General features: G+C 42.4%; 1 protein-coding gene across 1 annotated transcript; it reads left to right on the forward strand.

Moving 5' to 3' along the window:
• The first annotated feature begins 425 nt into the window (after positions 1-425).
• Positions 426-13,065, forward strand: tada1 (transcriptional adaptor 1). Its single transcript, NM_001292968.1, is given in 8 exon segments — positions 426-529; positions 3,214-3,305; positions 3,729-3,794; positions 6,654-6,751; positions 7,401-7,610; positions 8,080-8,231; positions 10,287-10,449; positions 12,277-13,065. Coding segments are annotated over 8 exon segments (1,005 nt in total). The 5' UTR covers positions 426-455; the 3' UTR covers positions 12,427-13,065.
• The last annotated feature ends 14,538 nt before the right edge of the window (positions 13,066-27,603 follow it).

The raw sequence follows: 27,603 nt of genomic DNA on the forward strand, positions 1-27,603 counted from the left end.
GTCTGCGGGGCATTGCTGTGCGCCGTCGCGCTGCCGGGTTTGCCTTCCAATGCACAGCCGCTCCATTCCACAGTCATTTCTGCGAAGCAATTTGAGACGGTGTTCCAACGTGATGCAGCGCCACACATACCCGAAGGATTATATTATTATTATTATATGAAGGGAGGGTAGTGGGGGGGGGGGGGAGGGGGCAGGGGGTGCTGTGGTGGGTGGGGTGGGGGGGCAGAGCTGGGTCCTCCAGCCCGCGGGGGGCCGCTGTAGGGGTTTGGAGTCAGGTCCTCCAGCCCGCAGGGGGAGGGGGGGGGCGCTGTGGGAGGAATCGGAGCCAAGTCCTCCAGCCCGCGGTGGGGGTGTAGTAAAGTTGTCGCCGCGCGTGTGGTGGTGGTGGTGGGGGGGGGGGTCGGGGGTGAGCGTTTGGCGCCGTGACATTTCGCCTCCAGATTTACCGTAGAAACATGGCGACTCACGTGAGCGAGCTGGAGGCCGCGAAAAAGACGCTGACGGAGGCCCTGGGGGAGAACGTGAAACAGTGAGTGCGGCCCCGGGGTGGGGTGAGGTGGGGGAGTGGCCGGGGGTCAGGCCGGGGGCCGGGGGTCAGGCCGGGGGCCGCGGAGCTGGGCCGCGGTTTCCATGGCGACGGGCGGGCTCCGAGTCGCCGGCTGCAGCCCGAGGCCTGCACCGCTCTGTAATAATTATACTGTTATTAAAACAAAAGCTTTTGCATTCATAGTGACCTTTATTGTTGTTGTTATTATTATTAATAACAATGATCATTAATAATCTATACTCCCCCCCCCCCCCCCCCCCCCACACACACACACACCCCATCTCAGTCCCTCTCCCTCCCCCCTCCCTCAGGAGGTTAAATCCAGGTGCTCAGGAACTTGTGAATCCCTTTTCCTTTGCTCCAGGTTCTCTTCCCCCCCCCCCCCCCCCACTCCTCTTTGCCCGCTGTGTTTGTGTTTACTTACTTACCGTCAGGGCGGGGAGTTTCTTTAATCCCCCCCCCCAACCCCCCCCCGCGCCCTCGCCAACAATTCCCCAAATAAAATTGGCCGCTCACACCGTGGCTGTTTGTGGGGACATTGCTGTGCTTGTAACCGTCTGTGGCGTTTCGCTCACAAAAATACACAGTACGTCCACTTTACACCTTCCCATACCTCGCCCGTCCTCTCCTCAAACTCCCAACTGCGAGGAGATGCTGGACTTTAGCCACCTTCGGCCACCTCAGCCCCGTCCACAGCCATCATCTCTCCCTCGTGACCCTCCCCCCCCATACTCCTTTGACCCTATCTCTCCCTCCTCCCTCAACACGTCTGTCCGCAAACTCAAGCCCACCACCTGCTCCCTCAATCCCATCCCCACCTCTCTCCTCATCTCCCAGCTCCACCTTCTGGTCCCTCTCCTGTCCGACGTCATCAACCTCTCCTTGTCCACCGGTTCAGTTCCCACCCTCCTAAAAACAACTGTCATCACCCCCATCTTGAAAAAACCTTCCCTGGACCACCTCTCCAGCTACCGCTCCATCTCTAACCTCCCATTCCTCTCCAAGGTCCTGGACCAAGTCATCACGTCCCAGCTCCGCTCCTTTCTCTCTCGCCATTCCTTCTTTGAACCCCTTCCAATCCGGCTTCGCTGCTGCTCACAGCACAGAAACAGCCCTGGTTAAAGTCACTGATGACATTCTGAACATCTGTGATCAAGGCTCCCTCTGCCTCCTTGTCTTCCTCGACCTCTCTGCCGCCTTCGACACTGTCGACCACTCCACCTCATACACCGCCTCTCCGCTTTACTCAATCTTCGCGGACCTGTCCTTGCCTGGTTTGATTCCTATCTCTCTCATCGCCTTCATTATGTTGCCTCTAACGGTTTCTCCTCCAGCCCCCGCACTGGCATCCCAGGGCTCTGTCCTTGGCCCTCTCCTCTTTAATATCTACATACTCCCCCTGGGTGACATCATCTGCAGGCATGGGGTCAACTTCCATACGTATGCGGATGACACCCAACTCTATCTCTCTGCCTCCACCCTCAACTCCAGGACCACTGCTGTCCTGACAGACTGTCTGTCGGACATCAAGTCCTGGACGAAAGCAAATTTCCTACAGTTGAACATGAACAAGACTGAGACTCTATAACTCACCAAGCCAGTCAGGAACCTAGATGTCTTGTTTGACCCTCGACTTTCTTTTCTCCCCCACATTCAAGCCATGACCCGCTTTGCCTTCCCTCACCTCCATAACATCGCCCGACTCTGCCACTACCTCACCCCTCAGGCCGTTGAAACTCTTGTTCATGCCTTCATCACCTCCAGGCTCGACTATGGAAACGCTCTGCTTGTCGGCCTTCCCAACTCCTCCCTCCACAGGCTGCAGATAATCCAGAACTCTGCAGCCGTGTCCTCTCCCGCATCAAACGCTGTGACCCCATCTCCCACACTCTTGCCCGACTCCATTGCCTCCCTATCCTTCAGAGGGTCCAGTTCAAGATCCTGGTCCTCACATACAAAGCTGTCCATGGCCTTGCCCCACCCTACCTCTTCGACTTCTAATCCTCTACCAACCCGCTCGTTCCCTCCGCTCAGCCAGCTCTGGCCTGCTCCATTACCCTGGACCCACCCGCCCCACCATTGGTGGGATAGCCTTCAGCCACTCTGCCCCCAACCTCTGGAATTCCAGTCACTCCGCATCGCCCCCTCCTTAGCCTCCTTCAAGTCCCGCCTCAAGACCTCCTCTTCGACAGTGCCATCGGCCACCCCCCTTCCCCTCCCCCCCCTCCCCCCCATCCGACCCCAGCTCGAGTCTGAAATGCTTTACTCTGTCCCATGCCTTGAGACGTCCTCCCGACATGAAAGGCGCAATACAAATGTAATCTTGTTGTTGTTGTTATCCAGTGAAGCGCCTTGAGATGTCTTTGATGGTGTGATAAGGTGCTGTGTCAAATGCAAGGATTAATATAAGGGGTCGTGGCTTGTCAACAGTGAGGGGTTTGCACTCTGGAGCTCTGTGAGTTGCAACTGAAGACCACGAGCACAAAGTTGCTGTACAGGTTATTTTGTAATTGGTCTTTCAGGTTATAACGTACCTATAGAAATGCTTAAAAGAGGCCAATGTAAAATCAGTTGAATTTAGACATTTTCAGTAAGACAATGGTTATCATTGTATGAGCTGCTGAAATACCATATCTTTGCTTGTCTTTAACTTTCAATTTTTTCAGGTATTGGGCGAACTTGAAACTTTGGTTCAAACAAAAGATAAGTAAAGAGGAATTTGATCTGGAAGCGAGAAGACTTCTCACACAGGAGAATGGTAAGAGCACATATTCCCGGTCTGTCTCTCAGTCATCTCAGTGGAAAACAGTTTATGAAGCTCTGCAATTGAGAGTAATAGCCAGCTTAATAGAACCACTGGATAATTCCATGTATTTTCTGAAATGAGTATTGCTGGGAGCCTACTTGCTTTTCTGTAGCTTACTATCCACAGACTGATTTGTTTTGGGCTCACACATGAAGAATGGCCACCTGGGTATTTACTGTGTTCTGCTGTTACCTGTCAATCCAGATCTGAACATAATTATTGTGGGACTAGAGGGGAGAAAGACGCAATTATAGCTGATAAATTACTATATAATTCTACAAGTACGTTGTTACTTTATCAACGTGACACTGAAGTTTGGTGGATTTGCACATTGTAATAGTACAGGAGAAAATGATTTTATCTATTGTTTTGCAGTGCATTCCCATAATGACTTCTTGCTCGCTATCCTCACCCGATGTCAGATCATGGTTTCAGCTCCAGGTGAGTTATAAAGCAAAAGTTTAAACAACAGGAGACCCGCACCTTGTTACTTGTGTACATGTGTAAATTTTCACTAACCACCAGTGTTATCGAATCAAATTCTTCCCCACTTTGTATTCAATGCACTCATTTTTTTTGCAATTATTTTCCCACTTAAGTGGATTTTTTTACCTTTCCATATTCTTATTTGTTTATAGGAAAATTCCAAATAAAGCATGCTGTTTCATAAATTTTGTATACGAGAATTTAACTTAGTTATTGGAACCAATGCAAGAATCTTCTATGTTAGTGTGGGAGGCGAAATTTTTTTCCAAGGTTTGCCAGAATCTTCTAGAGATGCTTTCATATTGTGAATTTCTAGCCATATCCATAATTAGATTATTGGCTGAATCTATTATTCCACAGTGGAACAGCTTTGAGCTGAAACAATTTCATTAATAAGTAATATCTTGTCCTCTTCATAAGGAAGTGTTTAAAAATGAAAAAAATAGTTTCCAGCATCATGGCTAACTGATAACTACAAATTACTCAGTCGCTACACTTGACAGTATATCCTGTGATGCGCTTTGAATCGTCTTTTTGACACGAAAGGCGCTGTATCAAATGCAAGGATTTTCTTTATTCTTATTTGGATCCTGTAGACAATCAGATGATGGCATGTCCATTGTGACAGAAGAGTTTATTATGGTTGTTGTAAAATGTTTCTGTTATATGTGGCTTAACAGCTGGAATTTCAAATCTGAAGCTATGTCTTTATTATACAATTTGTCTTCTATGATGTTGGTAACTCTTTGGTACAGCTGTGCTATCATAAGAACATAAGAAATAGGAGCAGAAGTAGGCCATTTGGCCCCTTGAGCCTGCCCGCCATTTAATAAGATCATGGCTGATCTAACCTAATTCCATTTACCCACCCTATTCCCATATCCCTTTATCCTTTTAGTTTTTAAAAATCTATTGATCTCAGTCATTGAACATATTCAAGCATCCACAGCCTTCTGGGGTAGAGAATTCCATAAATTCACTACCCTCTGAGTGAAGAAATGTTTTCTCACCTCAGTTCTAAAAGGCTGACCTTTAATCCTGAAACTATGACCCTAGTTTTAGATTCTCCAACCAGGGGAAGCAGTCTCACACTATCTACCCTGTCAATTGCCTTAAGAATCTTATAGGTTTGTATAAGATCACCTCTAATTCTTCTATATTCTAGAGAATATAGGCCTAGTCTACTCAACCTCTCCTCGTAGGTCAGACCCCCCCATCCCAGGACCTAACCTAGTGAACCTATGTTGCACCCCCTCTAAGGCGAGTATATCCTTTAGATAAGGCGACCAAAATTGCACACAATATTCCAAACTGTATCAAACTGTAACTGAATATTTCACATTCTGGCCCAATAAGAACTGATGAGTAATCATTGTGCAAAAGACTGATCAGATATTTCAAGTGAAGGAATGAATGCATGAGGATACAAGACTTTATTAATCAAAGGTATAAAATATCCTCGCTCTTATTATACATTGTAAATACTGAATCAAATTTAGTGCTAACATTTTTTGATATTTTTATTCCCAAGTAACCTCCTGTCCATTGGGAACTTGATCTAGTTATTCCCCCCCCCCCCACTAAACATAACATTTGACAGGTAACAGATGCTTTGAAGGAGCAGATCTCACTTGTCTGGCCAACGCCTCAAATATTGCGTAAGATGTGGCATCCTAAATTGACAGCATGAAGCCTTACTGCACCTGGATATCTAAATGCCTATGATAGTGTACTGGACTGTTTTACAAACCGTCAATGGGGTAAGATACGAGAATGGATTAGTAACTAGAAATGAGAAGTCTGAGAAAGGGTTTTTTATAGATGCATACAGATTTTTAAATTGGATAGAGTAAGTAAACCTTTAACATATTCTAAATCAACAAGATACAAAGGCAGGATTTTAAAGGACATATTCAAGACAGACACCAGGAAATACACAAATGAAACTTTTGTGATAATGAATCCAATGCTAGCAATTGAATATTAGTCAATGGGGTTCTGCTGTGCCAGACATCAGTTTAGTGTATTTTGTAGATTAAAATGCAGTAATGCATAATTTTACAGAGGAGTGTAAATAAATTAATTTCACATGTAAATAAAATATGTATTCCTGGAACATATCGAGGGATACTTACTTATCCCTAGAAATCATTCTTCTTTAAGGTCTTATATTGAAGAGCGATCCCTCCAGCAGTCTGGAGTCAAACTAGTAGGGGTAAGCTCATTCCTTGTACTTTCTGAAATTTTTAAAATAATATAATTTTGTCACAAATTTCTCCCGCATTCATGCCATGCTCATTCCTAATGGTGGGCTGATCACTTGAAAGCCACTTCTCTCTAATGCCATCTGGAGGCACACGTTAGTAGTGCAGTAAGGGATCCCTTCTCAGGCAGTTTACCTTTCTTCCCCAGATGACTTATTCAAAGAGCAATGAAGCAGATAAGAGAAAGCAATTGAGGGTGTGAGAATTACCATGAAAGAGGGAGAAATGCATATGTTCAACAAAAAATATTTCCTGTCTTCATTTTCATTTTCTTCTCTCCCTTAAACCAGTTAAACAAAGGAAACAAATATTTGCTTCACTCTTTCCTTCATCCTTGGAGTATGATCCAAGCAATATTTTATTAAATTGCTGTTGATATTAACTTGATATTAACACGTTAACCACAATGTTATTACTTTTTGTATGTCATCCATAGGGTGCTTGAATCACTTGCATTCCACTGTTGGACCTGTAGTTTCTTGCTTGAATCATATGATGTATGCTTTAACAGTAAAATGCTTCTAAACCTATTTATACCATTCTGTTGCAGAGGGCGCATCTTCCCTGCTTTGGACCAGTCCATCTGCTGCCAAATCTGGAAAGCCTAAAAGCAAAAAGAAATTTCCCTCTCTGCGGGCAAAGTTTGAAGTAAGTTTCTTTATTTTGAGTAATTTGCTGTTCCTTTCATACCTGCTGTTCTGGAAAGCATTTCTGATCTGACTGTTTCTTTGGCAGTTATATATGTTAGTTTTTTTCTGTTACTCTTGGCATCCTTTGATTATTTCAACACTGCCTGTTCTGCAGCATGGTTGCAGCAAAAACTAGCCTGGTAAGCACACAGTCTATAACCAAAGGTTAAGCAAATATATATAATATTACATGAATCATGTGAAATATGCTTATAACAATTCCTGATTGGAGCCCAAGTATTATTAAAAATGTGTTTTTTCATTTCTAAAATGTTCACTCTTTAATTCAAAAAAAATGAGTTCAGCACAGTAGTTTTCAAACTGTTATAGTTTTATACACCAGCAGTTTGACTTCCTGTTTTATCTTGGGGTGGAAAAAATGAATCACTCACTTATTATTGTGTTTTCTCATTCCTCTATTATAGGAAAATTTAGAGCTTGTTTAAATAAAAAGTGCAAGAATTCTTAAAAATGTAAAACTATGGGGCTTTTTGAATTTAGTTCCGGATTTTAATATTGTTTTCCACATTTAGAAATCCCTTCCCAAGCTGGTTTGAAAATGGCCTTCTATGTATTGTCTAACAAGCTGTTTTTCCCCACTCCTCTAGCATCGTTTTCAGGCACAGAATCCATTAGCAGGGGCACAACAGTTTGTGACAAAGGATCCACAGGAAGAGGATGATCTCAAATTTTGTACTCACACGATGGTCCTACCCACACGAGGACAGCTACATGGTCGGATGATCGTAACCGCTTATGAATGTGGGTTGGACGTCGTATCTGAAGACGCAGTTACAGTTGTGGTGAATGCAGTTGAGGTATTATAATTGTAGCACTTCAGTGATTTAGCCCCAGCTAAATGTATATTCTCACCACTTTTTTTTTAACATCGATCATTTGCCGTGACTTCAATGTTGACCCAATGTTTCAAAGCTCTTGTTCTCTGCTATGTCTGGTGTTTGTTTCATATATGGTGTTTAATTTCTAAAATTTCTTTTGTACAAAAAAATTACCTGAGTTTGTCAATAAGTATTTGTGCAAACAGAATTTGGCTACATAGAGAATGGCATACAATACTGATTGTAATCATTGAAACACTTTCAGATCACTAGAATTACTTTTCAGAGTGCTGAAATTGATTTACATGGGAATTTAAATAACCTGCTTGAAATATTGTATTTTCTGGAAGAAGGTGGGGTATTTTTGTATGTAAATTACAGCTGAGCTCCTCAGTTGAAATTGTTGGATGGGCCTTTAAGCTCTTAACTTGTATGCTTATTCATGTAGAATCACTTGAAGGACATTCTGACTGCTGTGGTGTCCAGGAGGAGAGCATACCGTTTACGTGACGGCCACTTTAAATATGCGTTTGGAAGCAGTATTAATCCTCAGCCATACTTAAAGAACAGTATAATTGCTTACAACAATATTATTGATTGGTAAGTACAGTATTGACAGCATATTACAGCAACAGCAAAGTTACATTTGTAAAGTGCCTTTCATGTCAGGAGGATATCCCAAGGCACTGAACAGTCAGGGATCAGGACCTGAGTGTGGGCTGGGCAGGGTTGGGATGAGGGAGGGCAGAGAGGTAGGAGGGCGGCTGAAGGCATGGTTGAAACAGAGGGTCTTGAGTCATGTCTTGAAGGAGACCAGAGAGGGAGCATGGCGAAGGGATTGTGGGATGGAGTTCCAAAGGGTGGGGGCAGAGAGGCTGAAAGCCTGGCCGCCAAGGTTTGGGCGGGAGACATGGGAGCAGGCCATATCCTGCTGAATGGAGGGAGCAAACAGGTTGATAGGGGTAAGCACGTCTGAGATTGTTTTTTATTTGATAGATATGAAGTAAAGGAGAAGGCCAAACAAAAGGGTGAATTTTTTAAAATTAAGTTAAATTCAACCATCATTTTTATTTATTATTCCTAATATTTGTTTTCCATTTCCAAATTTACTTTCTGAAATTATGGTAAGTTGTGTTTTTTGAGCTGGCCAACACCGTATGGAATGCTGCTGTCAATTGTTTGCAGATCTGAGGGGAAAAACTAAAAATGAGCTGAATTGTCTCCTTTCGATTAAGTTTGACAAGAGGAGACAGAAGTTAGTTAGCATCAAATAGTTTGAGGAAAGGGCTCTAGGTTTAGCTTCATAAATACTTCAGTGGAACAAGCATTTGGTGGTAAAGGAGGAGGACGTTTTTGCGTTGTGTTTTTGTTTTGTTTTTAACCTGTAGCTATGCTTGAATTTGGTCAAATGTCCCTTTTCACTCAGTGTGTTTGGTAGTTGAAGGGAGCACCTTGTCTGACTTAAAACAAAATTATTTACTGTCTTCTGCTCACAGAATTCAAACTAACATTTTTCAGCACTGAAAAATGCCAGCGACCGGTACTGGTATCATAATTACACTTAGCCAGGAATTCTGGCTCACCAGATCGGACTCCCCACTCCCCCCCCCCCCCCCCCACCACCGCCAATCACAATTGGTCCGGAGAGCCGGAGCTTCAGTGTAGTTGGATACTGCTAATCTGAATTACTCGGGTTAACCACAAGAGGGAGCTGATGTGGCATAAATAGTTGAAATGCTGAAATCCCAGAACCACTATCTATTGATATCATTTTATTTCTAATACTGACATTCAGTATTTAGTCACTTCCTCACATGTTGTCCTTCATTGAACAAACAGGAAGTTGATCTAATTCTTTACTCTCTAGCCAGCATTAAAACTCATAGTAGATGATTTGTAATCTCTTTACATAGTAATAGCAAGATTCACTTTGAGAGCGTAAAATATTTAGTTTCGGCACATGGTGCTTTCACATGAAGATGAAACAAAGGATGGTCACCCCTTATTAACAGAAGATGGGGTAAACAATAGATGGGAATTAAACAGTAGATCATACTTTTCCCACACTTCAAAAAAACTGAATTTTCTACTGAGAGTTAATGAACAAATAGGTGCGAACCTTGCTGTAGGTATTACGTAAGGTTGCATTACAAGTTATTATTGATGGTCTCTCAAGTTTGCCGGCAGGGAGATTCCAGATCTACTGATGGTTTCATTGGAAATACTGACTTGTTAACTTTGATCCTCACTAGATTCATCCATGTTGAATTGTAATTTTCGAGGTTTCGCTTGCTGTTTTGTGTTGCATTTTTACATGACTTAAATAGCTTTTTAATAGTTAAGTAATAATTTTCATCTATATAGCACCTTTCTTGGAAAATAAGCATCTCATGTGTTTTTCAGAATAAAATTGATTAGAAATGAAAGAAAATGTCACATAGGCAAGTGTATTAAAGAGGTATGCAAGGGAGCATTGCTTTTTATGGAAAGTGTGTTTTCCATAAAAAGCAATACTCCAGTCTTTATATTGAAACAATATTTTAGTGTTCAGTGCTTTAGTATGTTGTAACCACAATTTTTTGATCCTCGTAATTGATTGCTTAAATTGTTAATGTAGACAGATATGTATCAAACATGTATTATCCTCTGACATAGCCCTCCTGCAGGGTTGTCACTAACCGCAGGGCAGAATCCAGGCTTCCAAATGTCGTTGGATGATGCAGAACAACAGGCAGCTCTTCTTCTAGCCTGTTCCGGTGAAGATACACCAGCTGCTCTACCACCTGTCAACATGTATGACCTTATTGGAACCTTACAGGTAAAGTCAAGATCCTTTCATTGGTTTGTGCATGTTTTGCCCCACAAAGAGCGATCCTGAAAATATCTGCATATCTGAAAAATTCTAACACTCTGTAGGTTATACTGTTGAGTTTTATCACCTAATTTACACACAACGTGGATGGGTGTTGTAATTAATCACCCAACAGAAGCAACATGAGAAGGTTATTGTTGTATTTGTGAGGTGACATGTTTGGCAACAGAATATCTGAACACAGTCCACCCTCTGTGGTGGTCTTGGTCGTCCAGTTTCTGAGCCAACAGGTCCACAGTACTCCAGGGCACTGTTGATGACACCAAAACCAGCTGACTCATTGGCAGGGAATGCTCCCATTAAGCTCTTATTAAACCCAGCCAGCCAGCCAAAGCCCTAATGGATGGGGTGGTCGTAGCAGCGGGAAAGCTTGCCAGGAGTGCCCTCAATGGCAAGCTTGCTGGTTAGACTCCAGCAATATGCAAAAGCACACTCTGGGGCCACCGAGGCGATTTCCTGCCAGACTGCCTCTTGCTAACATCAAATCTTTTCAGAATTGAATAAACAGGATATGCCCTGCAGGGAGAAAGTGGCCATTCCAAAACGATATTTGGAATTTCCATGTGTAGGTGTCAGATGGAATGTTGCCAAGTATACTCAAGTATGATTTATTGGGAAATATCAACCGTAGATAGAGTTCAGCTATGAGTTGGTACAAACTTGAAACACAGGTGTAATTTTTTTTAAGTGAACAGATGGGTGTAACCTATCTCGGCGTATTGCTCAAACGTTTCCTAAGTCAACACCTCATTTGATTTTGTGACACTCATTGTTCTGTCTGACATCAAGAGTTGTAACTATTTATACAGTTGTTTCAAAGTTAACCTGACTGAATCCATTTTGTTAATTTTTTTACCAACCTCTTGCTCTGATTCAATTAACCTCGGTAGATATTTCTTCAGGTTTAACTTAACAATTTGTAACTTTTGTGGTCGAGCTAACCCTGAACTGAGTGTAAAACCCCACATCCCATTCATTATTTGTGTTCCTGCATTACTGCTGCTGCTGCTGAGACCCTCATCGTGTCTTTGTCAAAGTCCTTTTTGTATTCAGGGTATAAACTGCATGCTACATTCGGTGCAATGCTGCCTTATGAAATCAAAGACAGTGTCTCGCACATCCATCAATCTTGTTCTTGTCAGCTTCACTGGCAGATTGTCAGCAGATTCTATTTGCCTCCTGGGTTCCATTTCCTCTGCTCCACCATTTCCTCTGCTTTCCCATCGAAGGCCAAGCCATCAGGTACCATACTGCGGTCTTCAGAACCACTTCCACAGCTTTGCTGTGTCTCAGACTGTCATCTCTTACTTTCTGTCTCCTTGCTTTTAAAAAGCTTTCTGAAGGCCTGTCTTGGCGAGTGTGCTTTTGTCACCCTTAAATTGCACCCTCAACTTGCTCATTGTCCATTGCTCCCATTGTTAAATGCTGTAAGGCATTCTTTTATGTGATATAGATCGAAATTGATGACAAAATTTTGTTCACTATTACATTGGAAATCCTATAAGACAGACTTGCAGAATGTCTGGTGTGGATGAAGGGAAAATGTCACACTACTGCAATAGGTAGTGTGCTCTTCTGGGGTTATAGCTGAGAAATATTACTGGGGCAAAGTTGAGGGAATTGTGTATCGCTGTACCTGTCCTGATGGTGACAGAGTGCCCAAAATGTGAACATGCTCAAATTCCTGGTATTTAAAGTCAAATTGTAAAGCCTTAGTTAGACTATCTTGGATACAGTACTCCTATACTTATTGTGCTTTCTTTTTGTATATAGGTGCACAGAGAGGTCATCCCAGCACACACAGTCTATGCCCTGAATATAGAAAGGATACTGGCCAGACTCTGGCATCCCAGTCATGAAGAGTTAGAGCAGGATAAGATCCATCGTCAGAGGCTGGCAATCAAGGAGGGACTTGTTTGTTGATCCAGATCCACACCAGTCACTGGTGCTTCAAACATGCCTGATTTACATTGCTGTTGAATAAGCTGATGCTGGGGCTAAGCCAGGTTCCCTCTTATCCTTTGTTTTAAAGTAAACAATTGCTGGCTAACATGCACTGCAGTGACCAACACTGGACTGTGGTGTGGTGTGAATGTATAGAAGCAGGCAAAGCACAACTATGCATTTAATTGTGTTAATGTGTTCCAAAGTAAGTACAGTTGTATCTCTTTCCTTTTGTTGACCTGGATCAGAAGGAGCGGTGGGAGGTTGATCTCTTGTTTGAATATTTGTACTTATTGCATATCTACCCAGGGAAGTGGAGCTGAAAAAGTTGTGGGCTCATAGTTAAGATAGAAAACATGAGGTACTTAGAGTTGAAGGTGGAAAGCTATAACTACGCTGTGAAATAATACCATGTAGTAATGTTTATTTTTGTACAGCTGTAAAAAAAAACTGCAACTGATCTGTATTATATTGCTGCAGTATCTGTGCTTTTTACACAACCAAGTACATTTTTTTATTATTTTCTTTACAACACTTTTTTTGTGTGCATATTTACAACTTTATTTTGTAGTACATGTGGGAAAACTTAAGCATCAGTTCAATAAAATGTCATCAATTGATCAACTTTTTTTTAGTATCTTCAGTATGATTCCAAAAAACCTGGTATTTTTTCTCTCTTCCTCTCTGCTTCCATCCCAAAGACGATGGTGGTCTTCCTTGGTGATTGTCGTATTTGGTCGGGTTTTGAGCCTTTCTTTTATAAAACGCCAGCCCGAGATATTTTTTTACATTAGGCTCTGATTTAAGAAGTATGTGCAAACATGGAGAAAGGAATAGAAGGGATTTTGAGGGGTAAAGGCTTGTGGAATATAACTATCAATCAGCATGTTCTTAGTTGTTTCCGTACTGTAGCATTCTATCCAATGATACTAGACCAAAATAAGTATATTCAAAACTCATATCGATGGTTTTTATTGCGGTCAGATGGGTTTGAGCATTCTGTGAAGTACTTTGAGCTGTTTAAACAATGTGTTAAAGTGCTCTATCTTAAATGTAAGATTAACAATATGTTTAAAAGTCTCGAGATCAGACTGGGATTTCCACATATACTAACGGATGGAAATTTTTGGGTGACTGCCAGTGAATATGCACTCTCTTCCTGAAGGGATGCACCCTGTTTTCTAATTCCAGAAAATATTAGTTGTGAAAGCTAAGTCATCACATAGCACTGGCAAGCTTCCTGCTGTTTGTCCAGTTAGGACCTTTTAATTCTTTGGCTTGCATGGTCAACAAGGACCCAAGTGGGAAAAATCCCTGCTCCCATCTGGCATTAAAAGTCCTGGTGACGAGCCAGACAACAATGATGACTTGAATTTATATAGTGTCCTTAATGTAAAATAATGTTTTGGAGCGTTTTACAAAGTCTGTCATCAACAGCACCTTGGAATACTATGGACTCCACAGATAGGTCATTTCTTATATTTTTTCCAATTGTGTCCCAACTTTCCACATGGGTTTAGAGCTGGCAAAAACATCTTTTGACCATCTGCAGATCAATTTGGCCCATGAGAAAAGTGCTTCATGATTTCTTAAAAAACAATGACGAATTACAAGAATTTTTCTTTAAATAGAGTGGGAGAAGAATTTCCATGCAAATTCTCATGTAGGCAAATAACTATTGCAGGATAAACATTCATTATTTATAAGTTGAGTGACAGCTTGGCTCACTCTCACCTATTGAGTCAAAAGGTTGTGGGAACGCTAAATTCAGTGGAGGTCAGAGGTGCCATTTTCTGGATAAAATGTTAAAAATGTGGTCCTATCTGCCTGTTCAGGTAGATATTAAAGATCCCATGGCATTATTCAAAAAGAGAAGAGATTTTCTTAGTGTGCCTGGGCTGTTTGTGGGAAATTGCTATGAGCAAATTGGCTGCTTCGTTTTGCCCATAAAATATCCAGCCAATCCATTTTACAGTGTACAACAACAAAATTCCATTTATAGAGCGCCTTTCACATCAGGAGGACGTCCCAAGGCACTGTACAGTTGGGTCAGGACCCGAGCAGGGGGGAAATGGTCAGGGTGAGGGGAGGGAAAAGGGAGGGAGCGAGGAGGGAGTAGAGAGTCGAGAGGGGAGCTGAAGGCACGGCCTTGAAGGAGGAAAGGGAGGAAGCAAGGCGAAGGCACTGGAGGATAGAGTTCCAGAGCCTAGGGGCTGAGAGGCTGAAGGCCCGGCCACCGATGGTAGGGCGGTTGGGGCAGGGGATGTGGAGCAGACCGGAGCCAGAGGAATGGAGGGTACGGGCAGGTAGGTAGGGGGATAGTAGGTCGGAGAGGTAGGAGGGAGCGAGGCCGTGAATGGCCTTGTAGGTGAGGATGAGGATCTTGAAATCGATCCTCTGGGGGATGGGGAGCCAGTGGAGGCGAGCGAGGGTGGGAGTGATGTGTGTGAAATGCTTTTCCTAAAGTGAGGATGCATCTGCATTTCCAAAAAAATCTTCAATACTGAATACTGGAAGAACCTTCAATACTAAAAATTTAAATTTTCCATTGCTTTACAAGGTGGAACCTGCATTTATATAGTGCCCCTCACACAGGGTAGCGTTCCAGAGACCTTGACAGTGGTGGAGCACGAACCCAGGAGGCGGCAAGGTGGAGGGATAGAGGAAAAATGTTCCAGGGTTTTGGGGCGTAGTGGCTGAAAGTGCGGCCACCGATGGACTGGAGGGCACGAGGGATATGCTGGAGGCTGGAGCCAGTCGAGTGGAGACAGAGGATAGTGGGTTGTGGAGTAGCTGGTCGGAGGGCTAGGCAGGTGCCAGGGCATGAAGGGATTTGAAGACGTGTGAGCATATTGAAATCGATCTGTTTGGCAATAGAGAGACAGTGAAACTTGGCTAGAACGGGTGTGATGGTGTATGCAGTTTGGTATGTGTAAGTATGTGGGCCGCAGAGTTTGGAATCAGCTGGATTCTGCATGCTGGAGCTGGAGATACAGGTGAGAAGGGCATTCGATGAGTTGATGTGGGAGAAAGCGGTCCTGTTCAGGGACCGAATGCGGAGTAGAAAGTACAGTCTTGGGTCGAACCTGACGCCTAGGATGAGTTTCAGTAAGTCTGAGGGATAGATGGGGAGGGAAGATTTTGGAACGTTTGCAATCAGCTCAGTTGACAGGACTTACATTTGTGAAAATTTGTCTTGTGAGTCAGTCCAACCACAACGGGGCCGTAAAAGAAGGAATGGAGTTATTCAGAAATAACACAAAAGGAAATGGTTAATTTGGAAGAAGAAGGCTATTTGGCCCATTTTAATTTCATTCTTCCAGAACAACCACACTACTTTCAGGGCCGGGCAAAACCTTTAGACACGCTTTTTCACTTCACACACTGCTTACCTAGCAATAATTAGGAACCTAGTTGTTAGTCATTTCGCAGTTTGTTTTACGGGCGTAATAATCCCTCTTCTAAAAACAATTTGGTCACTCAATCCACGATTATTTGTGGGACACTGCTGTGTACAATTGGCTGCCGCGTTCCACCCACAAAGTATACAGTCATTCCACTTCACAATATATTCTGTGAAGTGCTTTGAGACATTTAAACAACATGATAAGGTGCTATATCAAATGCAAGGATGATTATATTATTATTATTAAAGTGGAGTACTCAGGCTGGAAAAGCATTCCATCCCCCAGCATGGATCTCCTTCAATAGCAAACAGCATTTCTTCCAACATGACTAAAGTGTTTTTAAGTTTAAAAAGAAACTCAGATGGCTTGCATGATTTTATCCTCAAAGCGAAGTTAAGCAGTTCTGCTCCCAACTAATTTGCTAAAATACTTGTTTGAAATGTTGAACTGATTTCTTTCCACGTACATTTTAAACTTTCATGACATTCAGTTTTATGATTACAAAGAACTTCATCTAAAGGATTAAAGAAATGTTTGCATGCCACAAAGCTAATTTTGGCCACCTCTTTGAAGCACTCTTGCCTCATGCTGCACTTCCCACATTCCTCTTGCACACGCAAATGTGCATGGGATTCATTTCACACTGAAGATGGATTAAAGTATTCAATTGCGTTCCAGAGGTCCGTTGGAGCTTCCATTTTTCAGATGATGATTGGCTTTGTTTTTAAGGAATGGAGTGCATAGGAATGGCAGCCTGACTTCTGACGTTCTGTATTTGTTATTAAGTTCATTTCCACCTGTTCATTAAGTTCATATCTTTGTTAAGTTCAGTATGGAAATGAGGTAACTTACATTTTCACATTATCTCATGTGAAGTGTAGTCATATTATAAAGTGCAGGCCTGGCTCAGTTGGTAGCACTGTCGCCTCTGAGTTAGATTGTTATGAGTTTAAACCCCAAGTCAGACTTGGAATCCATAAAGTATATGCTGGCGCTCCAATGCAGTGCTGGGGGCGAGTGGTCCTGCATTGTCGGATGAGGCGATAAACCAAGGTCCCTCCTGTCTGCATGTTCAACAACAACAACACCAACAAGATTACATTTGTATAACGCCTTTCAAGTCGAGAGGACGTCCCAAGGCGCTGGACAGAGTACAGCATTTCAGACCTGAGCTGGGGTTGGGGGGGTAAGGGAGGGGAGGGGAAGGTGGGCGGTCGATGGCATGGTCGAAGACGAGGGTCTTGAGTGGGGACTTGACGGAGGCTAAGGAGGGGGCGAGGTGGAGTGATTGGGGGATGAAATTCCAGAGGTTGGGGGCAGAGTGGCTGAAGGCTCTCCCGCCAATGGTGGGGCGGGTGGGTCAGGGGATGTTGAGCAGGCCAGAACCAGCTGAGTGGAGGGAATGGGCAGGTTGGTAGGGGGTTAGGAGGTCGCAGAGGTAGGGTGGGGTGAGGCCATGAAGGGTTTTGTATGTGAGGACCAGGATCTTGAACCGGATCCTCTGAAGGAAAGGGAGCCAGTGGAGTCATGCGAGAGTGGGGGAGATGGGGTCACGGAGTGTGGTGCGGGAGAGGACACAAGCTGCAGAGTTCTGGATTATCTGCATTCTGTGGACGTCAAAGATCCCATGACATTCGTGAAAAGAGATAGGAATTTCTCACAGTATGCTGGCCAACAATCCCCCAAGTAAAATTGCTCACTCAAACCTCACTTCATGGCTGTTTGTGGAACATTGCTACACAGTCACATCACTTTACAGTATATTCTGTGAAGTGTTTAGAGATATCTCAGTGGCATGATATGCTATATCAAATGCCAGGGTTGTTATTTAATTTTCACCTGTTGATTGAGTTGAATTTAACCTGTTTATGAAGTTGACTGTTTAATGTACATGTGTGCCCTTACTTTGTAATTTTTAAGAGTAAATGTAATGTAGAAAAAAGAATGTCTGCTTTTGCCACACAGCGGAAGTTTGGGATTAGCCACGAGGGGTTTTGATTAATGAGACTTCTCTCGGAGCTTCTCTCGAAATGACAGGGATGGATTTTCCAATGGATGAAAGACCTTGCAAAATAACCTTCTTGACCTCCCTGGACTCCCACTTAAACTCATTATAACAGATATGCCACAAAGCCCGTCTCTGCACCTATCTCACACCAAATATTAGTGAAATGATAATTCGGTAACCTCCTGCTTAGATTTTTCAAATGCCATACGCACCAATTCCCCTCAGTCCACTAGCCCCAGTCTCCAACATATCCAAACCTCCACTGCCGAGAACCTCACCCACACAAAACGCTGCACACCATTAATCAAGTCAAGTTCCACTGTATCCAGCAGAACGATTTCAAAGGTATTCACCCTCACCTATAAATCACTCCCTCTACTCCACCATCTTGTTCCTTTTTATATGGCTTTAAGCTCTATGCCTTAAATCCAACCTCTTAGACAACAACAACTTGGATTTATATAGCACCCTCCACGCTGGACGGCATCTCAGAGCGCTTCACAGTAACGGATCCCGGGGCCGAGCCGGGCGGAGGGGGAGGAAGGTGACCAAAGGCGCGGTCGAAAAGAAAGGTCTTCTGCAGGGACCGGAAAATAGGAAGAGAGGGAGCGAGGCGAAGGGAGTGAGGAAGGGAATTCCAGAGCCTCAGGGCATAGTGGCTGAAGGCACGGCTGCCGAGGGTGGAGCGGAGGACGAGGAGGACGAGGAAGAGGCCAGACCCAGAGGAACAAAGGCAACGGGTATTGTTTTGAGGAGAGAAGAGATCAGAGAGGTAGGGGGTTGCAGAGAAGTGGAGGGAGTTGAATACAAGAGTGAAGATCTTGAAGTCGATCCTCTCTGGGACAGGCAGCCAGTGCAATCTGGCAAGAACTGGGGTGATCGGGCAGCGGAGTTTGGGGCGGGTGAGAATGCGGACGGCAGAGTTTTGAGTGATCTGGATTTTGTGGATGGTAGTGGATGGGAGACCAGCGAGGAGAGCATTAGAATAGTCCGACCGAGAGGTGACAAAGGCATGGACTAGGGTTTCAGCGGCTTTCGGAAAGAGGTATTGACGGAGACAGGCGATGTGTCGGAGGTGGAAGAAGGCAGTGCTGGCTACCTACAACAACAAATTACATTTGTATAGCGCCTTTCATGTCAGGAGGACGTCCCAAAGCTCTGAACTTGTCCCCTTCTCCCTTGCATGGCATTTGACCCCATATTTGTTTATTGTCTTTGAAGCATTACCCTAGATGAAGTAATTATTATAAATTCAAGTTGTTGCACTATGCTTGTGCAGCAATTTGTGTGGGCTGCTATGCGCCCACATGAAACTGATATCTTCCATTCTTACACAATTTTTCCAATGGTATTCAATATTTCATCATAGCTTTGGCTGGGGACCAGATTTCACTCCATGAAACATCATTCCATGTAATAATAATAATCCTTGCATTTGATATAGCGCTTTTCATGTCTTCTTGACGTCTCAAAACACTTCACAGAATAGACTGTAAAGTGAATTGACCGCATATTTGTGGGCGAAACATGGCAGCCAATTGCGCACAGCAGAGTCCCACAAACAGTCGTGATTGAAAATGACCAATTTATTATTTTTTTTTGAGGGATTATTATTAGGTGTGTGGAGTAAGGAAATTTCCCCAAGGTTTCGCCCTGCCTGGAATTGAACCCAGGTGCCTCGCTTGCAAGGTGAGTGCTCTAACCATTGAGCTACAGGCCTTCATAATACATGATTGGATTTTGTGTCACTTTGTTCTCTTACAAGAAATTGCACTATTTGCTCTGATTTTATGTGCAGATAAGACTTAAGTTTTACTACAAACATTTAGCCCATTGTTAAGAGGAAGAGGAAGCAAATCACAAATTTAAAGGAAATGCCCTATACAGCTTCCTTGCTTTTGATGAATTCCTGTGTCTTACTGAAAATGGAAAGGAAATTATAAGAAAATACAAATTGGCTTTGTATTTTCCTAACATTGTACTAACATTGTGTTAGTTTATCCTCTTAGAATAAAACCAGGAGGTATGTCATAATTCATTAATTAATCACTTTTCCTGCTTTAATGATCAACCCAAAACATGGAAATACAATGCAACCCAGCAAAGTTCAAAAACAAAATAAGCATGTCTGGCTGCAGGATTTGAACTTCACAAATTACTGTCTTGATCGTCAGACTCCTAACAATTTGAATGGGCGAATAATCACAGGGCTAATATCCTCTTTTGGAAGATGCACAGTTGACCAATTCAATGGCATGAAGCTGGGTTCTTTAACAATACCATCTTAAGTAATCTTCTAACACCCCTTCAGTGTTTTTGGAAAGGCATTTCAATATATAAACCCCCAAATCTTTAAACATATGGTATCAATTACTCAATTAAAAGAGTAGAATTCAATTTTCCACAAAAGCCATTTTTTTTGCATGGTTTCCAAAATAGACAATATGATCAGAAAGACAGAAAAGCATAATTAAAAAACCGTCAGCTGCGAGTACACCAGTTGCAACTACATACAATTAAAGTTAAATAGTCAATATAAAGTAGAGCCGGAAAAATTTACTTTTACCTTTGTAAACAAAGGGTTGAACCACATCAATAATACCTATATTAACCTGTCCTTTCCCTCCGTTCAGTAGGCTCCAGCACATCACCCGCCCAGCCCACCACACCATCGACAGTTGGGTCTTCAGCCTCTCTGCCCCCATCCTTTGGAACTCCATCCCACATTCTCGTTACTTCGCTCTCTTATCTCCTTCAAGGCACATCTCAAGACCCTCCTCTTTGACTGTACCTTCAGCCACTCTCCTACTCCTACCCTTCCTGCCCTCCACCCTCCCTGCTCGGATCCAAATCCCTGACTGTCCAGAGCCTTAGGATGTCCTCCTGACGTGAAAGGTGCTAAACAAATGTAATATTGTATTGTAACAATGAATTATTAAAAATCCCTCAGATAATAACCAGATCAACATTTCAGGTAACCTTGTTTATTCATTCCTAAACTAGGTTGACAGTACATCCCTAAGTGTCCAGATGAGGTATTGTGTTCTTGCCCTATCTTGAATTCAGCAACAAACTGAGCAGGAACAATAATGTTCTGAAAATAGATATGTTGATCAGAGAAATGTAGCCATTAATCCAACAAACTTCTCTAGTACTGCCAACATCAGGAATTGTGGTGAGTTAATTTTTTTGCATGTGTCCCTAGATTTGGTTTAGAAAATAATCCTAGAAAGTTACCCTATCCTAAACATTATATTGCAAATGTTTGAAACATGAATTTAGAGGCTCAGAACTGACCAACTGAATATAAATATGCAGGCATGTGTAAATTATGTAAACTAATAATAATAGTCAATAATTGCATTTGATATAGGAAAGTATAACATTGAGAACATTTCAAAGCCCTTCACAGAGCTGCTGTAAAATGTACTGTTTATGTAGGTGAAAACAGCAACCAATTTTTACAAACAAATTGCCTTTACATAAAATACCATGAGGTGAATCACCAATTGTATCTAGAGAATTGTTGACCAGGACAATGGAATAAATCCCTTGGGTTTATGAATATTTATTTTGGTCAGGCGAGTATCTGGCACATGCAGAAACGCATCACAATTCTTAAGAGTATCCACTAAACTGCACGCCTGGAAATGTATTCCCTCTATTGGAATAGAACACACAATCTTGGAGGGAAACATCTTGCTAACCTAATTTGATAGAGTGTTAGATACAGGCTGTCAAGAGCCAAGGCTTGGGGACACAGAGTGTGCGTTGGGGTACTGCTAAATTCTAACTATCTAAAACAGCATAGCTTGCCATTAAGAGCACTGTCTAACAAGCTTTCTAGCTGCTTTTCCAGCTGCGACCATTAGGGCTTTGTCCTGCAAGATAATCAGGAACTGAGTGGGAAGAATCTCTGCCCCCAGTGACTGATCTGCCCCTCCCAAGTCCTGCCAATGAGCAGGATAGCTGGGCTGTCATCAGCAGCTCCCTGGAGTACTGCAGGACCCCTCCTGATCCAGGAACCGGGATACTGAGACCACCGCTGAAGGTTTATTCAATTCTGACATTCTGTTGCTCAAACGTGTCAGCATAAAGCCAGTTCAGCTCCAAGAAGACCCTGGTTACCTTTCAACCCTTCTTCCACAGGAGGATAGTTTTCCAATAACGACATGGGATATTTCATGTCCACCGGGCATGCTTGGTTTAATGCCTCAATCGAAGAATATCTGAAGCTTTAAGGGTTTTTTAAAATGTTGAATTGTACGATGTGCCATAAAGATGAAATTGCATAACGGTGAATATTAATAGGCATATGGACATTTCTTTACTATGATCACATTCTGTTCCTGAATTGTAATGTGTACATTTTTTGAAAACCATGACGTCAAAGCCAGAGTTCTAAATACTGGTTGGGGAAATAATAATAACATAATAATCCGTGCGTTTGGTACAGAGCCTCATCACAATGGAAGGATATCCCAAAGCATTTCACAGGATGTGTTGCAAAATGGAGCAACTGTGTTTTGTGGGCAAACTTCTGATAATTTGCATCCATTTCTGTAAAGCAGCAAAGTAACTGCATTCACCAACCTGTGAAATATCACTGTTACCAATACTATGTGATCTCATGATATCATTTGACAGAACCATTACATTATATTTTCCTCTTCTGTTGCCAAAAGGCTTTTTTTTAATCACCTCAGGATGTATGTTTTTGTAAGGTGTCAAAAGGCATGGTAAAACTGGAAGCCCAGGTCAAGGTTAGGCATTCTGTTTGTACACAGCTCTTTTGCTTTCCATCATGATTGCTCGTTGCCAAAACAGCGACAGAAGTGATGTGTTATCTTATAAATATTAATAATAATCCTTGCATTTCACTTTGCAGGATTTACAATCTTATTTACCAAGAATGTAAAGCATGGAATCAGGTCACTCGGCCCAACCAGTCTGTGCTGACGTTTATACTTCACATGAATTTCCACCTATACTTTACTCCCACCCATATATCATACCGTAAACGATATACAATGAAGTATATTGGCTGTATTTGTAGGTGAATGTGATACAGCAATGTCCCAAAAGCAGCCGTGAAATGAACGACCAGTTTCATGTTGAGGGTTTATTGGCCAGGACTCCATTCTCTTTTTGAATGGTGCCATGGGATCTTTAACATCCACCTAAAAAGACTGACAGTACCTCAGTTTAATGTCTCGTGCAAAATGACGGCACCTCCAAAGGTGCAGAACACTCACATCATTGATGTTGAATATCAGTCTAGACTAAATGGGTTGAACCCCCAAACTTGTGACTCAGAGACGAGAATGCTACCAACTAAGCCAGGCTTACAAACTTGAGGTTCATACACAACAAATTGTCCACATTCCACCAGCTCATCTGTCCATGAACTGGGCTAACGTGGGTAAAGAACAGGTTTGAAGGGGACACAAGCATGTACAAAAGCGATCTGAGATTCTATTGATAATGCCTCAGCAGCAAAGCAGTGTCACTTGCATGAGAGAGAAATGACATTGAGCTCTTCCAGGGTTTTTCCCACCTTAACAAAACAATGGTATCTCCCCCCCCCCCCCCATAAGTCAAAGCACACATGCTTCAATGTACAGTGAACCCATCATCTTGTTTATCTGTATGATGCCTCCACAACAGTTTGTGGGACACTGCTGCGTGCAATTAATTGGCTGCTGCGTTTCGCCCACAAAATATACAGTGAATTCACTTTACAATATATTCTGTTGAGCACTTTGAGACTTCTCAAAGATGTGATAAGGCTCTTATCAAATGCAAGGATTATTACTAACTAATATTTGCTTCTTCCTCCTCCTCAGACGAAGACCCACCCGAAGGGAAGATCCCAACTATGTCAGTGAATAATCCCACAAAAATACACTCAAATCTGTAAGTCCCTCACTCCGTGTGACTAAGTGCCTTGAATCTTGAATTGCTATGAATAGTTTGGATTCCCCGCTCAACTAAATATAGTGTGCAGTTCTCAAATAATTGTGTTTATGTTTTTAAAAATCAAACAGTGAATGACAAGAAAGAAAATATGTATCATTAAAATCAGACAATATCAGCCTGGCTCAGCGATAACACTCTCGTTTCTGAGTAAAAAGGTTATGAGTTCAAACCCTGTGTCGGAACTTGGAATCATATAATCTCAGATGACACTCTATTGCAGTGCTGGGGTGTGTTGCATTGTCGGAGGTGGCGTCCTTCAGATGAAATATTAAACCTAGGTCCCATCTGCCTGGTCAGATGTTAAAGATCCCATGGCACTATTTGAAAAAGGAAGGGAGTTTCTCCCGGTGTCCTGGTCAACAAATCCCCAAATAAAACTGGTCACTCATTTTATTGGCTGTTTATGGGACACTGCTTTGCACAAACTGACTGCTTCTTCTTTGCCCCTTCCCTCTCCACTTTCAAAACCTGCCTTAAGACATATCTCGCGCTTTTAGCCCTTCAACCTTCTCCTCCCCTTCCCCTCCCAAATTTGGGCTCACTGTCACTTATGTGAAGTGCTTTGAGATGCCTTCCTTACATAAAAGGTGCTGTGTAAATGTAAGTTAATTCTGCTGTATCATAGTGTGCAGTCTGTCCACTCCCTAGTGTAAGACTGTGCTAGGCAAAGTGCCACATTACATGTCACAGCACATCAGCATTGGCAAAGAAATAAAGTTATAAACAGGAAAGATGTTTTGTTTCAAGAACATTTCAAATATTGCAGGATTCTCTGCTTTTCTTAGACAAAGACAAAGTGTGATTGAACTGTCAATGGTTAAACGTGTAACATGTGTCGACAGATGGACAATGGGTTGACATTACAGTTGGAGATTGCCACACGGTAATTGGATTTTCCTTACTTTATAATTCATGTGTAGCACCAACAGACATTTCGACCCCAAAAAAACTGAAAAACTGTGAAGCTGTTACTCCTATAAAATACAGAAACAAAGATCATCAGTTAAAATTGTTTTCATTATGGAGGAGTTTGTCCATCGATATCTGGCTGTGAGTAGTAACATAATGATAAAAGCTCTAATTCAATGCAAGGATTATTATAATAATATTCACATTTGATAAGCTTTTGATGTCAGGTGGACATCAAAAGCATTTCGCAGGATTTACTGTAAAGTGTAATGACAATATTTTGTAGGTGTACGGAGCAATGTTCCATAACCAGCAGTGAAGCAAATGACCAATTTAATCTGGAGAATTATTGGTCAGGACACCGGGAGAAACTCCGTTGTCTTTTCAAATGATGCCATGGGCTCTTCAATGTCCACCTGAACAGGCAGACAGGACTTTTATAAAACACTGGTTAGGCCTCAGCTAGAGTACTGTGTTCAGTTCTGGTTACCACACTTTAGGAAGGATGTCAAGGCAATGGAGAAGGTGCAACGGAGATTTACCAGGATGGTACCAGGAATGAGGGACTTCAGTTATCAGGAGAGGCTAGGGAAGCTAGGAATATTCTCCTTGGAGGAGAGAAGGTTAAGAGGAGACTTAGTAGAAGTTTTCAAAATTATGAACGGATTTGATAGTGTGAACAAAGAGAAGCTATGTCCACTGGCGGGTGGGTCGCTAACCTGAGGACACTGATTTAAAATAGATGTTAAAAGAAACAGAGTGGAGGTGAGAAGAAATTTTTTCACATAGTGAGTTGTTCGGATCTGGAATGCATTGCCTGAAAGGGTGGTGGAAGCCGATTCGATAACAACTTTTAAGAGAGAAGTAGATAATTATTTTGGAGGACAAGTTTGCAAGGCTATGGGGGAGTGGGATGATTTGGGTAGCTCTTTTCAAAGAGTCGGCACAGACACGATGAGCCAAATGGCCTCCTTAATTCTATGATTCTATGAACATCACTTGCCAAGTGCATAACCCCAGGACTGCACTATAGTATCAGCCCAGACGATATGAATTCAAAGTCCCAACATGGAGCTTGAACCCACATTGACATTGAACTTCTAACTCAAAGACAAGAATACTACCAACTGAGCTAGGCTGACACCATCTGGAATCCTGTAGCTCAGTGGTTAGAGTACTCGCTTTGAAAGCGAGAGACCTGAGTTCAATTCCAGGCAGAGCGAAACCTTGGGCAAGTTTCGTTACTCCACACGCCTAATAATAATCCTTCCAAAACCAAAAACAATAATAAATTGGTCATTTTCAATCCACGGCTGTTTGTGGGACATTGCTGTGCACAATTGGCTGCCGCGTTCGCCCACAAATATACAGTCAATTCACTTTACAGTGTGTTCTGTGAAGCGCTTTGGGACGTCCTCCCGACGTGAAAAGCGCTATATCAAATGCAAGGATTATTATTATTATTTTATATGTTGCTTCAATGAGAGCTATCTACCCTAATGAATTCATATACTCTTTAACATGGGGAATGCCTAAAAGAATAAATTAAATATTCTTAGTAATGTATCATGGAAACATTTATGGTAACTCTTTCAGTTGCATTACTGCAGAGTCCATTAGGACTGTGTGAGATATTACTAATATTGCAGGTACTGTCCACTATTGCTCTGCAAGCATTTTGAGTCATTACTTTCGGGTGCTTTTTCTGATAACGTTAGATTTTCAAGTCACATACTGGTAACAACAGGGAAGAAGTCTCCATTCTTACAGATGCAAGGAAAAGAGGCTAGTGGTTTACACCTCATCAGAGGAACAGGAAAAGGCCATTCAGGCTGTCAAGCTGCTTGCGCCACTTTATTAAATCGTGGCAGATCTTATAATGCTATTTCCTCTCTTTTTCACTGTATCCCAAACACTATTATATTCAAAGTGTCTATTTATCTTCCTCTTAAACATCCAAACTTATTCTGCATCTATGGCCTTCTGGAGCAGTGCATTCCACATGTCGTGTATCACACCTGCCTGCCAGGGATGTATGGTGGAGATAAGATATAATAATAATAGTAACAATAATAATCCTTTCACTTGACATAGGGCCTTTCTCGTATGTCTTATGTATGAGGAAGAGTTGATAGCTTGGCTTGAAAACGTAAACCCAGAACAATATTGTAGGATGCACCAAGACAGTAGAAGAGGACACAGCTTTAGAATTGCGAAAGGCAATTTCAGGACAGGCACCAGAAAAATTTTAACAACTGGAACAGATTACCAGGAAGGGTGGTTGAGTCCAGGACACTGGAGACATTTAAAAACAGCTTGATGCCATGATAGGGGGACGGTAGAATGGGCAGTGTGAAAGGATGGGATCTGATGGATCTTCTTCATCCAAACCTGTCTTGTGATTTTATCAGAAAGTTGTTTTGCAGAACTTACTTTCAGTAGATTAAACAGATGAGTTTGGGTGTATGATAGGGAACATGGGCTGCTCAAGGAAGAGGCTTCTGGGGCCACTGGCCTTTTCGGATTCCATTTTTTAAAAATTTCTGATAACTTTAAGTGCTCCAAAACGCTACTTTGCGTGAAGGGTGCTATATAAATGCAAGGTGGTGGTGTTGTAGTGAGAAGGTCCTGAAAGAAAGCCGGCCATTCTAATGGCAGTCAGATAGTCACAGCACTGCATTTCCAAACACAATTTGCAATTCTACCACCAAATGGAAATCTCTGTCGTGATATTAGAATAATAATTTCAAATAATAATCCTTGCATTTGACATAGGATCTTTCAGTTGGTTTATTATCTCATTCAAAGGATGGCAGTTCTAACAACATGCCCAGCCCTGCATTGAAGTGCTCC

The sequence above is a fragment of the Callorhinchus milii genome, unplaced genomic scaffold (assembly GCF_018977255.1).
Source record: "Callorhinchus milii isolate IMCB2004 unplaced genomic scaffold, IMCB_Cmil_1.0 Scaffold5, whole genome shotgun sequence".
Classification (NCBI taxonomy): domain Eukaryota; kingdom Metazoa; phylum Chordata; class Chondrichthyes; order Chimaeriformes; family Callorhinchidae; genus Callorhinchus; species Callorhinchus milii.